General features: G+C 40.6%; 1 protein-coding gene and 1 non-coding gene across 2 annotated transcripts; both read left to right on the forward strand.

The window, feature by feature from the left end:
• The first annotated feature begins 3,361 nt into the window (after positions 1-3,361).
• Positions 3,362-11,774, forward strand: LOC144066096 (uncharacterized). The gene is made up of 4 exons (XM_077589444.1): positions 3,362-3,830; positions 3,890-4,000; positions 4,702-5,202; positions 11,614-11,774. Exons 1-4 carry the CDS (start codon positions 3,824-3,826, stop codon positions 11,772-11,774), a joined length of 780 nt encoding a protein of 259 aa, XP_077445570.1. The 5' UTR covers positions 3,362-3,823.
• Positions 10,571-10,644, forward strand: trnai-aau (transfer RNA isoleucine (anticodon AAU)). The gene has a single exon. It is a non-coding gene; the product is annotated as a tRNA-Ile (tRNA).
• Positions 11,775-16,062: the final 4,288 nt, after the last annotated feature.

The following is a 16,062-nucleotide window of genomic DNA, read 5'->3' on the forward strand; positions in this document are numbered from 1 at the left end:
TCGCTTAATGGTGAGATGGGGTTGCGATAACAATGTGGCTCTAATGGCCAGGTGTCTTGCTGGTGACAGGAATGACATTTTTGTTCGTGTTATCAGTAGATCCACTTCATGAGGGACTTGGAGTGTGAGTGGATGGAACAGTACAAGTTCAGCTGTCATCTGGACGGCTAATGCTGCTGCGCACGCTGCTAGTACATGGGGGTTGAGCAGATGCAACTGGGTCCAGTTGTTTTGAGTAGAACGCTACTGGTTTCATCTTTGTTCCATGTGGTTGTAGTAATACTGATGTCATGAACGTCCCTTTGCAAGTCACTGTTTGGGTGAACTGTTTTTTATAGTCAGGAAGCGCCAGGACTCCTGATTCCAAGATTTGTTGCTTGACTTCCATGAATGTTCGGTTTCCTTCTTCAGTCCATGTTACTGGGTTCCTCATTGTCATCTCAGTAGCATAGATCATGTCTAGCAAAAGACCGGCGACCAATCGACCATGTACCCAGTGCGTGTGCGGTCGATTGGTCGCCGGTCTTTTGGTCACCGGTCTTTTGGGCGCGGTCTTTAGGTCGCCCGGAAGTTTGGTCGTCGTCTTTTGGGTCGCCGGTCTTTTTTGTCGCCGGTCTTTTGGTCGCTTATCAAACAAATAAAAGTATTAGTATACTTTTAGTTAGACAGTATTTAGATCGTTTCAACAGTAATTAGACTCTAAATACTGTAAATACTGTTGAAACGATCTAAATACTGTTGAAACGATCTACATATCTAATATCAAAATATCAATATGAGCACTCATTTAACACATCAATAAGAGCACTCATTTAACACATCGGCTGCTGCCATTGACTGTCATAGGCGTCCAATGAACCTTCATTCTCTCTGGGAGAACTTGCAATGTTGAAATACTTTAGATTAGATGGTCATTTTTATCAAACAAATAAAAGTATTAATATACTTTTAGCCCGGAACTTTGACATTAAAATAAAAGGCAATAAGTAAAATTAATTTATTAAAAAGAAGACAAAGCAAATTCAAAAACTTAAAAATTCTATCAATCTCTGGGAGAATAAGAGCACTCATTTAACACATCAGCTGCTGCCATTGACTGTCATAGGCATCCATTAACACATTATTATTTTATTAACCAAATAAAAGTGGGGATTTGGATTAAATGTTCCGACATCCGGGTGCCACGCAAGATCTATATCCGGGTTACCACGAGGGATCTCCATTCTTCTCCGGACGGCCAAGTACGCGACTACTCTCCATTCGGCGTGCAAGCAATCAGAGACGGACGAAAACGACCGCAAATTGACCGTAAGTAGCACTCTTTAATGAAAAATGACCTGGACATTTTGTCACCCAATGTTAAAATCTATCAATTGCATGCCAATTGGTATTATATTTGTTCATATCCAAACGAGCGACGACGACTATCGAAACGGCCGCGCGCGTGAGAAAATACTGCAACCAAACCAAAAGACCGGCGACAAAGAGATCGGAGACCAATCGACCGTTTCCCCCCCTCAACCCCCCCAATGTTAAAATCTATCAGTTGCATGCCAATTGGGTAAACAAATTTGTTGATATCTATACGAGTGACGACAACTATCGAGACGGCCGCGCGCGCCTGTGCTCGCGAAAAGTTTATACTGAGTACAGTGGTACCTCGTCATACGACCGTTCGTCATACGGAATGCTCGTCTTACGGGGGAAATTTCGATCGAATAATTCGCCCGTGATGCGGTCAAAATTTCGTTATGCGACCAAGCCAGGTGGCCATGGCATTTTTTTTTGCATATCTTTCGTGTACGTATAACAATATTTACGAGCACCGGATGAGCTATTCAGACCAGGAAACGCACAACGCCCATGCGCGGGGAAAAGAGGGCTTTCTGGGTAATGAAGTATACTCGTGCTCGCAACAGCATCCCCGGTAGCAACTCTATCATAGGCGCCGTTCGAGGGGATGCGAACACAGATGCTACAAGCTAAAAGGAGCCGCTAGCCAGCGCCCCTGAAGCTCCCATGAGCAGCGGGGCGATCGCTGATAAAAGACTCTGCTCGTTGGCTGCTCATAAGAACATCGGGGGCACTGGCTCGCAACAGCATCCCCGGTAGCAACTCTATCATAGTCGCCGTTCGAGGGGATGCGAACACAGATGCTACAAGCTAAAATGAGCCGCTAGCCAGCGCCCCCGAAGCTCTCATGAGCAGCGGGGCGATCGCTGATAAAAGACTCTGCTCGTTGGCAAGTGGTCGTGCGTTCTCCGATTGTGAGGACATTTGTGTGCATCATTTTCGGAATATTTTGAAGGGAATAGTACGACAGCAAACAGCCCATGGATAGCGAACGTGAGGGTGGAGTGTTTGTTCTGTTTACGAGTGCGTCGTGTTGAAAACAAACCGAAGCCCCCCGCCCCTTTTGTGCGTCTCTCTCTCCCCTCGGCGAAATCCTCCCAATTTTAGTTAGATTAAACACTTTATTTCTATTAAACCACTCGTTATTTATTACTTTGTCAATATATGGCGAATTATAAGAAATAAAACATTTTTTTCAATCCAATATCCTGTTTTTGGTGTTTTTTTCAGAGAGTTGGAACGAATTAATTTGTTTCCCATTCATTTCAATGGGAAACTTTACCTCGAGTTACGAGAAACTTGTCATACGAGCTCAGTCCCGGAACGGATTAAGATCGTATGTCGAGGTACCACTGTATATAAAAAATGTTGCATGCTAATTGGGGTAAAATATTTTCTCTTGCAGGCAATACAGAACAGTAGAGAAGCTGCATTGGACGAGCACGGCAGATTTCCTTAATAAATACCCAGTAAAGCTTTTAGTAAGTGATATATATATATATATATATATATATATATATATATATATATATATATATATATATATATATATATACACACATATATATATATATATATATATATATATATATATATATATATATATATATATATATATATATATATATATACATATAGTATTATCATTCCTAAGGTTTATTCAAACTCTCTATTGGTAAATTGATCTATGATATATGTTGCAGGCCACGAGTATCAAACCCCTGTTAATATATATTGTTTGGCTTCACGTATTTTTCTTATAAATATGAAAACATGTGTTAATATTAATAGGATAATAGTAAGTATAACTAAGTGGCATATTCATTCATCCCGATACTCGTATCATCAATTTGCTTTGTGTATATTTAAATTTTAATACCGTTAAACCTGGCAAACACTTTGACTGGTGTCTCTATATATTTTAACAGAGTTCATACCCGAATGGCTTTTCTCTAAATTAAATGATTTCGATATTATCTTGGTTGTATTGATTGTATGAGTTTTTAAAACGAAATGACTAAAAAAGATCAGTTGGTTATAATTTTTCCATTGGAGAAAAGGTTTATAATTCACACAAAATTTCCACAATGTTTTGTATTTCTATTCTTTTTTTCCTTTCTCTTTTTTATGTTTTTCCCGTCTGAAGGCAAAATCTTCGCCGCTTGTATATGACGTCATCGCCATTCGCCGTCTCGTCCATTTGCTGTCGAACGACGGCGCTTGCTATACTTTTGGAAAGCGATTTGCTTCTTTTTTTAATCACTTCTTAGCCGTATGACTAATCCAATAAAAAGTGTGCGAACTCCATACGAGACCACACAAAAAATCATTTAATCTCGAATCTTTTGGATGAACGTTGACATTTTTGGCGTTCTTAGCTTAGCCTAGCCGAGTTTAGCTGCTAGCAAAGAGAGGAAACAAGATTCTTGAAATTAACGCTTCGTCTTGCAAGCAAATATCAAGCCCGAAAATGTCAGGTGAGTTACCTTTCCTGGTTTTTGGTGAGAATATGTGACAAATCCCATTTTTTCATCAGTTCCTACTATGTTGCAAAATGTACGCAAAATACACAATTCGAGCAGGGGACCCCCAAAAAGACACCCCCACGGAGAACGTGACGCCATCAAGTCTCGACTGTTTGCAAAAGGTGCTTTTCTTTTTTATTCGTATTCTATTTTAGCCACTTTTTGTGTTTAATCGCTCTCCCAATTAAACGTTTCTTAAAGACTATTCCTTCAAATATATAAAGTATTAATTATAGAGCTATAGTTTTCTTTACCAACTCATTCTTTGACAGCAGTTTGATGATTTTAAAAGTTCTGTAATAAAGATGAAACAACTCGTTTCTTACACTACGAAAAGTAAAGAATAAAACCTGCAGGCGTCATTATTTCTCAAAATTTACCTTCAAACCAAAAGTTGCTGTAATATGAAATAAATAAAATAATCAACTGAAGACATCAACATTTGCAAGCAGATTATTTTCAGCCTCACAAAAAGAAACAATGTAAATTAACCTCATGCATGTCCATTAAAAAATAAAAGAAAAAGTTGGATGTACTTAATCCATTTTAACCCAAAATAACAAGTTTTAGATTTTTGCAACGTTTCAAGAACATGACCATAAAATAAAAAAAATGATAAAATATTTAAAATCTGAATTCACCACTATTTTGGCTTTAAATTGTGTAGTGGATGATTGGATTGAACCTGAAAGGTGACTTTTCTGGCATATATCTTTCCAAAATAATCTACCATGCTGTGATAATAAACGTGTAAAAGTAAGAAAAAAAAGTTTCCCCATTTTTGACTGCATGTAGCGACACGTATTATCTTTGTATTTTGCAGGTTTCAGAGAATATCTTGGTCCTGATGGGCAAGACTTTGTTGGCCTTAAAGAGATCCCCCAAATCAAAGAGGAGGAGCCAGAGTTCCCTCAACAACAAATGGGAGACGAGCAACTTCCAATCAAAAGGGAGGAAGATCATTTCACCTGGTCACTTGGTGAGTTCGTGAAGAGGGAAGATGTTCTGGGCATGGCCGGCGAAGGTGCGGAGCCTGTAAACGCCTCAGGATGGCCCCAAATTAAAGAGGAGGAGCCAGAGTTCCCTCAACAGTGCAAAAGAGAAGAGCAACCTCCAATCAAAAACGAGGAATGTGTCAAATGGTCAACTGGTGAGCCTTTCAAGAGTGAAGATGATCTGGGCGTGGCCAACAGAGGGGCGGAGCTTCTAAGTGGCAGCTCAACAGAAGGATGGCGAGCAGAAAATTTAATTGCTCCTTTATCAGATGACAACGACTTGCTTTTTGACGATGATGATGTTGAAGATGTTAAGAAAAATCCCAGTGGTGACAAACTTTGCAAATGCTTTCAGTGTGGGAAAACTTTTGGGAAAAAATCTTCTTTGAAAACACATATGAGGAGCCACACTGGGGAGAAACCCTTATGTTCAGTTTGTGGTAAAACATTTACACACAAGGGAACATTTAAAAGACACACAAGAACCCACACTGGTGAAAAACCATTTTCGTGTTCAGTTTGTGGTCAAAGTTTCACACGGAAGGGAATCTTAATTAGTCATGCAATAACACACACAGGTGAAAAGCCATTTTCGTGTTCAGTTTGTGGTCAAACATTCACACAGAAGGGAAGCTTAATTAGTCACTCAAGAACCCACACTGGTGAAAAACAATTTCCGTGTTCAGTTTGTGGTCAAAGATTCACACGGAAGGGAATCTTAATTAGTCATGCAAGAACACACACAGGTGAAAAGCCATTTTCGTGTTCAGTTTGTGGTCAAACATTCACACAGAAGGGAAGCTTAATTAATCACACAAAAACCCACACTGGTGAAAAACAATTTTCGTGTTCAGTTTGTGGTCAAAGATTCACACGGAAGGGAAATTTTAAAAGACACACAAGAACCCACACGGGTGACAAACCATTTTCATGCTCAGTTTGTGGTCAAACATTCACACAGAAGGGACACTTAATTAGTCATGCAAGAAGCCACACTGATGAAAAAACATTTTCATGTTCAGTTTGTGGTAAAACATTTACACACAAGGGAACATTTAAAATGCACACAAGAACCCACACAGGTGAAAAACCATTTGTGTGCTCAGTTTGCGGTAAAGCCTTTCCCCTAAAGCACAACTTAGAAGACCACACAAGAACCCACACTGGCGAAAAAACATTTTCCTGCTCAGTTTGTGGTCAAAAATTCTCACGGAAGGGAAACTTAATTAATCATGCAAGAACACACGGGTGAAAAACCATTTGCGTGCTCAGTTTGTGGTAAAAGATTTACAGAGAAGGGAAATTTAGAAATACACACAAGAACACAGACTGGTGAAAAACCATTTTCGTGCTCAGTTTGTGGTCAAAGATTCACACAGAAGAGAAACTTAAATAGTCATGCAAGAACACACACAGGTGAAAATCCATTTTCATGTTCAGTTTGCGGTAAAGCCTTTTCTCAAAAGAAAGATTTACAAAGACACACTGGCAAAAAAATATTTTCCTGTTTGTGGTCGAACATTTTCCCAAAGGAAAGCTTAAAAGAACACTTATTAACCCACACTGGAGAACAATGTCTTCCTGCTCAGTCTGTGGCCACAGATTCGCTACAACCGCCCAATTAAAAAGCTACACAATTGAAAAACCTGAAAAAAAGACTTAACAACCCGCACAGGAGAAAAGCCCTTTTTTGCTCAATTTGTGGTAGGAATATCTTAAAAACACAATTACCCACATCCGTCAGAAACCCTTTTTCTGCTCAGCTTCTTGCCAGAGATTTAGTCGTAAGGATAGACTTAAAAGACACAAATGTGTTGTGATAAGCATTGGGCAATGACGGCTTTGCTTGCTTTATCCATTTCTGTATGAAAGATCATTGTAATCGCAGTATAATTGTATTTTGCATTCTGAAAATCTTGTTTACACTTTTTAATGTGTAATATCGATCCACACTATTCAAATACAGTAATACCTTAAGATACGATCTTATTGCGGGATTGAGCTAGTATGTCAATTTACTCGTATCTCAAGTCAATTCTTCCCATAGAAATGAACAAAATACAAATTAATCTGTTTCCATCCTAAAAAAAACACCAAAATTTGTTCTAATTTACTACCGACTCACAATTGGGAACCATCTGGTATGCTCAAATCTCAAATTTGTCTCGTATGTTGGAACACTTGTAAGTCAAGGTATTACTGTATAAGAAAATTGAGTTTCGTTGAAGATTTTATTTAATTTACTATCTAAATAATATGGAAAATATCGTCACAGTTAAAGACATGCCTAAGAAATTTGAAATTTTGCAGTTTTTGTCTATTGAATTTGCAAGCAAATCCAATAAGAATATTGAGTGTTATTCAAACATGATACATTTGAATGAAAATGATTGATATATTGAATCTAGGATCTAAGAAACATTATAAGAAATATGGTGTGAAAGATAATGAATTTGCTCAAAATAAATAAATAAGTCGTACAATGTCCTTATACTTTTGTCATATTATAAGATGAATCATGATTTTAAACCGAGACCAGAACCAGAACATGCTCTCAAAGTGTATGAAACTAGAATGCAATTAAAAACTTGTTGTTGTTAATATTTGAAATAGATGACAAAAAGAAAAATGGACTAAATGTAATGAAATAAAAATGAATTTTCCTATTTGACTATTTTCTGTTCCTTTTTCACAATGAATTTTAGGCCGTACCTGACATGTTTCGCGGTATCACTAACGCCTTCATGAGAATATCAAGGCATTTCAAAAAAACAATGCGTTTTTTATCAAATTCCGATCTTGTGAAAATGATGCGATCAGGCCCGATTTCCGAGCTGATTTTTGATCAGTAGGAATCCCTCAGAAGAAAATGAGAAAGGAGAAGTTTTACCGAATTAATAATTTTCAAGAACAAATTTTCACAGCAATGGTAACACTTGGAAGTGGGGTAGTTTGCTTCTACCAAAAAGAACTGATGTTTGTAGCAGAGAATGGTTTCGATCCATTAACCTCTGGGTTATGGGCCCAGCACGCTTCCACTGCGCCACTCTGCTTCTTCTGAAATATCACTTCACACTTTACAAGGTAACTCACAAAACTAATCAATCACATTGAAGCAGATATACTGAGAGCACGTGGGTATTCCCACCTGCTGACAGAGCTCCTGAGGACCACCAGCGCAAGAACTTTGGTCTCGGCCGGGGACTGGCATAGCCTTGGTTAGTCCTGCTATTCACAGAGTCATCCATTACGCATTTAAAAATTTCCATTACAATAAAAAAGGCGGTACGAGACATTCGGCCCAGGGATTTACAAAATAAGATACCATGTTGAATTTAAACATGCACTTAAGCTAATAATACCCCACCGACGAATCATTACCTTATCATAGTGGTGGGGTTTGTCAGTCCCAGTGACCCTTGGAGCTATGTTGTCCGGAGCCTTGAACCCCGGGGTAGGGTTATCCATGGCAAACTGGTCTGATGCGAGGGATCAGACGAAGAATGGCTCAGAAGACCTCTTATGATGAGCAACATTATTGGACTACATCTTCCTTCACCCGGACGCGGGTCACCGGGGCCCCACTCTGGAGCCAGGCCCGGAGGAGGGGAGCGATGGCGAGCGCCTGGTAGCCGGGCCTAGACCCATGGGGCCCGGCCGGCCGGGCACAGCCCGGAGAGGCGACGTGGGTTCCCCCTCACATGGGCTCACCACCTGTGAGAGGGGCCAAAGAAGGCGATCCCCGGCTGCAGAAACTATCTCTTGGGGCGTGGAATGTCACCTCCCTGGTTGGGAAAGAGCCTGAGCGTGATGTTGAGAAATTCCGGCTCGACATAGTTTGGCTCAGCACTACACAGCTTGGGTTCCGGTACCACTCCTCTCAAGGGGGGTTAGACACGTCCAGCATCCCTCCATCTTCAGGTGGGGGGACGGCACCTGATTTGTGTGCATGCACCAAACAGCAGTTCAGAGTACCTACCCCTTTTGGAGTCCTTGGAGGGGGTGCTGGAGAGTGCTCCTTATGGGGACTCCCTTGTTCTGCTGGGGGACTTCAATGCTTATGTGAGACCTCGAGGGAATGATTGGGAAGAACGGCCCCCCTGATCGAAACCCGAGTGGTGTTCTATTGTTGGATTTCTGCGCTCGTAGTGGATTGGCAATAATGAACACCATGTTCAAGCATAAGGGTGTCCATATGTGCACTTGGCATCAGGACAGCCGCATGTCTTGGATACTCGGGTAAAGAAAGGGACGGAGCTGTCAACCGATCACAACCTGGTGGTGAGTTGGCTCCGATGTTGGGGCAGATGCCAGTGCAGCCCGGGAGACCTAAACGTTTCGGTCCCCTATTAGAAGCACTTTCAATTCCAACTCGCCGCTCCCTGCTCGACCTCACCCGTCCAAGCTCCCCGCTCGACCTCGCCCGTCCGAGCTCCCCGCTCGACCCCTCCATCCAAGCTCCCCGCTCCCACTTGACTTCGCCCGTCCAAGCTCCCCACTCGACCTCGCCCGTCCAAGCTCCCCCCTCGACCTCGCCCGTCCAAGCTCACCGCATCTTCGTGCCGACTCACCCGCCAGTCGCACCCGAGCCAAAGCCAGCACATTGCTGTTTAGCTCAGTTAGTCAGAGTGTGGTGCTGAAAACGTCAAAGTCATGGGTTCGACCCCTGAATGGGCACAACCTCTCTCGAGCATGGGTGTCAAAGTGGTGGCCCGGGGGCCAAATCTGGCCCACTGCATCATTTTGTGCGGCCCGGGAAAGTAAATCATGAGTGCCGACTTTCTGTTTTAGGAAATGATTATAGATGTACATTACATTTAGATTTTCCCCTTTTTAAAATCAATCATTGCAATTTTTTAATCCAATTTTTTTCTTTTGTGTTTTTAGTTTAAATATACAAATATTTTCCGTTTTCCAATTTAAAAAAATATTTTTTTTCCACTTGAAATAAAAGAACATCATTAAAAGACATTTTTCCATACTAAGAAAAAAAAGCTCAAATAAAAATTGCTTTAGACTTAGATTATTTAGATTTGCTTTAAAAACGGACTATTTGGGCTTTTGATCCAGTTATTTTAATCCAATTTAGAAAAATAAAAAAAATCTAGATATTAGATCTAAAATGGTCCGGCCCACATGAAAGGGCGTTGATGTTAATGTGGCCCGCGAACCAACCCGGGTTTGACACCCTTGCTCTAGAGTAAGTTAAGATTGCCTAAAATGATTTATTTTGCCGTAACATAACAGTTTAGCTATCTGATATTTGCACTTGCGGGCATCACACAAAAATCATGGCCACTTTGCACATGGCTGGTTAGCTCAGTTGGTCAGAGCGTGGTGCTAATATCGCCAGTGTCGCGGGTGTCACCCTCGTACAGGCCATGATCTCTCCGTAGTGATTTGAAATTGCCTAGTACAATTTTTTTTGCCGTAACAAAACAGTTAGCGAGCTGACTTGTTGCATTTACGAGCATCACACAAAAATCATGGCCAATTTGCAAATGGCCTGCTAGCTCAGTTGGTCAGAGTGTGGTGCTTACAAGGTCAAGGTCGTGGGTTCAACCCTTGCACAGGTGATGACCTCTTCGTAGTAGTTTAAATTGCCTAATACAACTTCTTTTGCTGTAACATAACTGTTGAGCTAGTTGACGTGTTGCATTTGGGTCATCACGCAAAAATCTGGGTTGTTCAGCACATGGCCTGTTAGCTCAGTTGGTCAGAGTGTGGTGCTAATAACGCCGAGGTCGTGGGTTCAACCCCCACATGGGCCATGACCTCTCTGTGGTGTTTGAAATTGCCTAATACAACTTCTTTTGCCATAACATAACATCTTGTCTTGATGTTTCCTCATTTTCTGTGATCTGGTCACTTCTCTGCTCCACAAGGCAGAAGACACCACACAGGATGTGAATCATCTTAGTGAGGGAATACTTGAGGTTTGTTCCCACCACATTTCTTTCCTTCCCAAATGGTTGTGAAATTAAATTTGTCTTCATACTCAAGCGAGCAGAACAGTGTTTCTCAACTTTGCTTAGCCTCCAATGAGGAAGCCTTTAGAAAATGATTATAGAATTACTCTTAATAGTCATCACAATTGCAAAAATCTCCAAATAGAGATGTAAAAACTCTTAAAATAGAATCAACAAAATGCTGTAACAGAGTTGTCTATCCGTCTGGTAAGTTGACTGGGCTACCTTGCTAATGCTAGTGGGCTAACGTTCTGAACCTTAGCTTTTCATGCTAATTTCTAGCATGCACAAATACGAGATTAGACACAGTTGGCGTATGTCTATCAATATTAGAATATAACATTACATCACAAAATATTTATAGTTGAGGATTGTGATCACATTTTTCACTCTTTCATGGATATCTTTTTAACTTTACGCTAAAAGCTAAGCTAACCACAAGTGACATAGAACCCTTCTTGGGAGAGTAATTACTTGCCCAAGACGCTAAATGACAACACTTTTTTTCACATTTGAATCTAACTTTTACAAATGGAAGTATAGTTCTATAACCATGAAGAGACAATTAAATCTTAAATTGCCATTCAGAATAATTTATCGCATTTCCCTTCCCAGTACATGTATTAGATCAACGAAAACAGCGACAAAGTGGTACTCGGGAAAGGCACGTACGGACGGGGTGGTGTATGCTGGCAGGGACGTTAGCAGCCATCATTAAGTTTCCAGAAAAGGACAGCACGTGAGTGGATTGTTTGTCCCTCCACTTGACAGCCACTAACAAACACTCCGTGGACAGTTATTCCCAGCCGCTCCACGAGGAAATCTGCCTGCACAAGCAACTGAAGCACCGGAACATCGTCCAGTATCTGTGCTCCCTCAGCGAGGACTCTTTCATCAAGATCTTCATGGAAGAAGTCCCAGGAGGTTTGTAGACAAAGCAGTGTTGATGAATAAATCCCAAATACTGTATTTTCACAACTATAAAATGCACCTTGTGATAGGGTGCAGTCTCGTTTGAGGGTATATTTTCAGTTTTTTGTCAATACATTGGACGCCTCATCCGATAAAGCACTAGCATGACACTAGGCTCGCGTATGTTATGGTAGCCGCTAGCATATGTTATGCTATCCGTTAGCGTACCTATGTTATGCTATCCGCTAGCGTGCCTATGTTATGCTATTCGCTAGAGTACCTATGTTATGCTAGCCTCTAGCGTACCTATGTTTTGCTAGCCGCTAGCGTACCTGTTAAGCTAGCCGCTAGCGTATGTTAAGCTAGCCGCTAGCGTATGTTATGCTAGCCACTAGCGTATGTTATGCTAGCTGCTAGCGTACCTATGTTTTGCTATCCGCTAGCGTACCTGTTATGTATTCAGATTTTCTGTTTTAACAATTGGGAAAAACAACTGCAATGTGTCACTGTCAATCATGAGTACTGAAAATGCAAATTTGAACTAAATAAATCATACTGGAAAAAGAAAAATTGCTCCAGCGTCTATAACCCAGGAGACTTTTTAAACAATTTCCAAAATGGGCCTTAATATGTGACTCAAAGTCATGTTTTGGTATACATTTCTGCAATATTGAGTACTTACCGTATTTTCACGCATATTTGGCGCATCGTTTCTTACGCCGCAGTGTCAGTAACGAGTGCTATTTCTGTTGGAATAATGATTAAAACCTTTTAAATCATTATTAGTAATATTTAATTAAAATTGGAAAACATCTTTCAACATAACTGCTTACAAACTTGCAAGGAAAATCACTCCCAACGCGGCTTCGTTCGCAAGAGTATTCTGACGGGCGGCATACTTTTCGGTCCATTTAGCGGCACATAACCAAAACATTCAAAGGTAATCTGATTTAAACAATTGGATAAGCAAAAACAACTGTCTCAACTGTTTTGAACAATTGTATAAGCTTAACCGAATAACATCATGAAGGTTATAAAAACAACTGTCACAACAATCTGTTTTTATCGGAACACCTGCGGAAGAATTTGCACGATAAGCATAAAAAGAGACCCGAGCGGATCATAAATCAAAACAACGGCATTAGAATTTGCACCAGTAAGCATAATAATTTCTTTATAAGGTAAACAGAGCAACAGTATATTTGAACAATAATGTGAGTATTCTCGGAAGTTTGATTCGATTTATCGCCATCTGCAGGATTCCGAGACAAAGCAGTTTAAGAGTCCTTGTAGATCATCTGTCTGGCCTGGAACTTGTTGTCCTGTTCAGTCCATAGTTATGAAAACAATTGACTGGCCCCGACAGGAAGACTGGGGGAAAGTGCACTTGGTCCAAACCGTATGGCACAATTTAAATTATAGCTTCATTACCTATTAAGTCCAAATGAACATATAGTAACATCCCAGAATGAACCCAACATTTTCTGTATTTTAGACACACAAAGCACGCACCATTTCATTTGACGCATATATATTCTATATTTCATATGGATTAAGATTGAAACGCAATAGCGCTGGCTACCGGGAGCAGCTTATTTCCGGGTTCCGGTGCACAGTGAATGCTGGGAAATATAGTTCTTCCTCGCTACACCCACATGCTAAAAACACGCTTTAAAAAGGCAACGGAAGCAAAACTGAGTTCGGTAGTCCTTTATTTGGACATTTTACAATTTACTCAAGTCATCATCACCTTCAAATCCCTCAAACTCCTCATCTTCTGTGTCAGAATTAAACAATTGCCCGAACGAGCCTTCCAAATAGCCGGGTCCCCCCTCTCTTCATTTTCAGAGTCACCGTAATTTCCATGTGGCTCCTTAGAAATTATGCAGGCTTTGGCAAAAGCTCAAACAACCGTGCAAGCAGACACGTTCGCCCAGGCGGCAACGATCCATTGACAAATCGTAGCGTAAGAAGCCCGGGGATGCCTACCACTTTTCGTGAAGCTGTGCTTGCCAGCCGGGTATGGAGTCGCAAATCAAAACAGACGGCGAGCCGTCATATACGTCACGAGCGCCGCCGAGACTCGTTACGTGACGTATACTCAGAGCTTGCTGTCATTCCCGGAGGCATGACCAAAGAATTACAGCCGCTGGACATCGGCATCAACCGGGCTTTCAAATCAAAGTTACGAGCGGCGTGGGAGCAGTGGATGATCGCTGGCGAACACAGCTTCACGAAAAGTGGCAGGCAGCGCAGGCAGCAAGTCTGATGGAGGAGCAATAAAAGCTTCTTCTTGCCATCCTTTTGTTGAGTCGCTGCCGTGCAGAGGCTCCGCCCCTCTGCCGGCCACGCCTAGATCAACTTCACTGTTGAAAGGCTCAGCAGTTGACCAAGTGACATCTTGCTGCTCCTCCGTTTTGATTGAAAGTTGCTCTTCTCTCTTTTGCTCTTTAATTTGGGGCCATGGTAAAGTGTTTGCAGGCTCTGCCCCTCCGCTGGCCACGCCAAGATCATCTTCTCTCTTCAAGGACGCACCAGTTGACCAGGTGTCATCTTCTTCCTCCTTTTTTATTTTTATTTCCTCTTCTCTCTCTCTGTCTTGTGGGAACTCTGGCTCCTCCTCTTCGATTTGAGGGGGCTCAACATCCTCTTTGGCACCAGAAAACTCTGACACCTTCCAATCAGGACCAAGATATTTTCTGAAACCTGCAAAGACCCCAAGATAAATTATATATTTTATAAACTGTATTATTCTATCTAGAGGTTCTTTATGTTAGACTGGTAATTTAGTCTTATACTTACTGGAAAGAAAGGACTAATATGCTGGTCGCTACAGTAACGAAGCTAAACAGAAGAGGATGCCATACATTCGTGATGTTGTCAACATAGCACTACTGTAGTATTCTCATCAATAGCCAAAGGGGTTTAAACGTTTTTTAAAGTGTATTTCACTAAAAAAAGGACTATTGGTCAGTAAAGTAACCTCACAGGCCCTTGAAGTTTTTCCAAATCTTTTTTGAGCCTCATCTTTGCAGATATTCTCTTGTATTTTTGAGATTTTAATTTATTTGGAAGCATCAAATATAAATTTCAATCATTTTTAATTAAAAAGGAAAAATGACAGCTATTCTTTTTTTGTTGACATAAAAAAAATGGAAAAAGAGCCAACATTCAGTTTTATCGATTTATTTTTCTAAATCAATAATTTGAATATATATATATATATATATATATATATATATATATATATATATATATATATATATATATATATATATGTGACATACTAGAGTGTTTGATTTATTAGTGTGACATGCTAGAGTGTTTGATTTATTAACGATTGCAGGTATAACGAGTTTGGATTGAATGGGTGTATCGGTGGTCGATTGTTGATCCTTGGGTCCACATGGCAAGTGTGGGGCATGTTAAAGAAGATCGGTATTCGATTATTGATGTCTTAGCAAATAGTTTGAGGCACGGGAGGTGTGTTGAATCATTACAGTAAAAGTTGGATTGAAGTAACAACAACATCTCACTGTTCTGATTATTTCCCCTTGTGTCAAGGTATGCTGTTTGTTGTAAAGGCTGGTTGAGTTTGGGGTTTGTAATATACACTGTTTAGCGTGTGAGAAAAGAGATAATGGTTATTAATGTTTATTTACTTTTGAATTACGGGCGTGAATGTGAGAGTCTCGGGTCACGCACATGGAATAGCATCTAGCACGCTACCTTCGGCCACCATTATCGTTGACAGTGTCTATAACGGTCATAGAAAGGATTTTATATTATTGATATTGCATTGTTTGCCCTGTTGAATAATAGTAGGACTACTAGAAGTTGTAAAAGGAAAAGATATAACAAGTTATGACCGTGTGTTGACCGTGTGTTGAACGAGTGTGTGTGTGCATTGTGTTTTGGGTTCTAAAGTGTTGCTAATATATATATATTTATATATATATAGGTGTAATTGTACATTATGTTTTGGGTTCTAACGTGTTGATAATGTATATATATGGGTTTAATTGTATGTTATGGGTTTTTGTGTTAATTGATTACAGTAAAAGTTGGATTGAAGTAACAACAACATCTCACTGTTCTGATTATTTCCCCCTGTGTGTCAAGATCAAATGCAGGGTGTAACATTTTGGAGGCACCGCTGGGATTGCTGTTCAGATGTCCAGTGTCCAAGATCTGCTCACTGAATTCTGAGCCAGCTAAATCCCCCCAAACACTACAAACCAGGCAGCTGGCAGTGAGAGGAGGTGTTGCTGTTTAAGAAGAACTGGAAGTTGGCGGTTGAGTACTTGT

Source organism: Stigmatopora argus, chromosome 20 (assembly GCF_051989625.1).
Source record: "Stigmatopora argus isolate UIUO_Sarg chromosome 20, RoL_Sarg_1.0, whole genome shotgun sequence".
Lineage (NCBI taxonomy): Eukaryota > Metazoa > Chordata > Actinopteri > Syngnathiformes > Syngnathidae > Stigmatopora > Stigmatopora argus.

Excerpts from the sequence above, each read along its gene's own strand:
- LOC144066096 (XM_077589444.1), top strand. Across the intron at positions 4,001-4,701 it reads GTCTCGACTGTTTGCAAAAG|GTTTCAGAGAATATCTTGGT; the intron begins GTGCTTTTCTTT and ends TGTATTTTGCAG. Across the intron at positions 5,203-11,613 it reads TGTTAAGAAAAATCCCAGTG|CCACTAACAAACACTCCGTG; the intron begins GTGACAAACTTT and ends TCCACTTGACAG.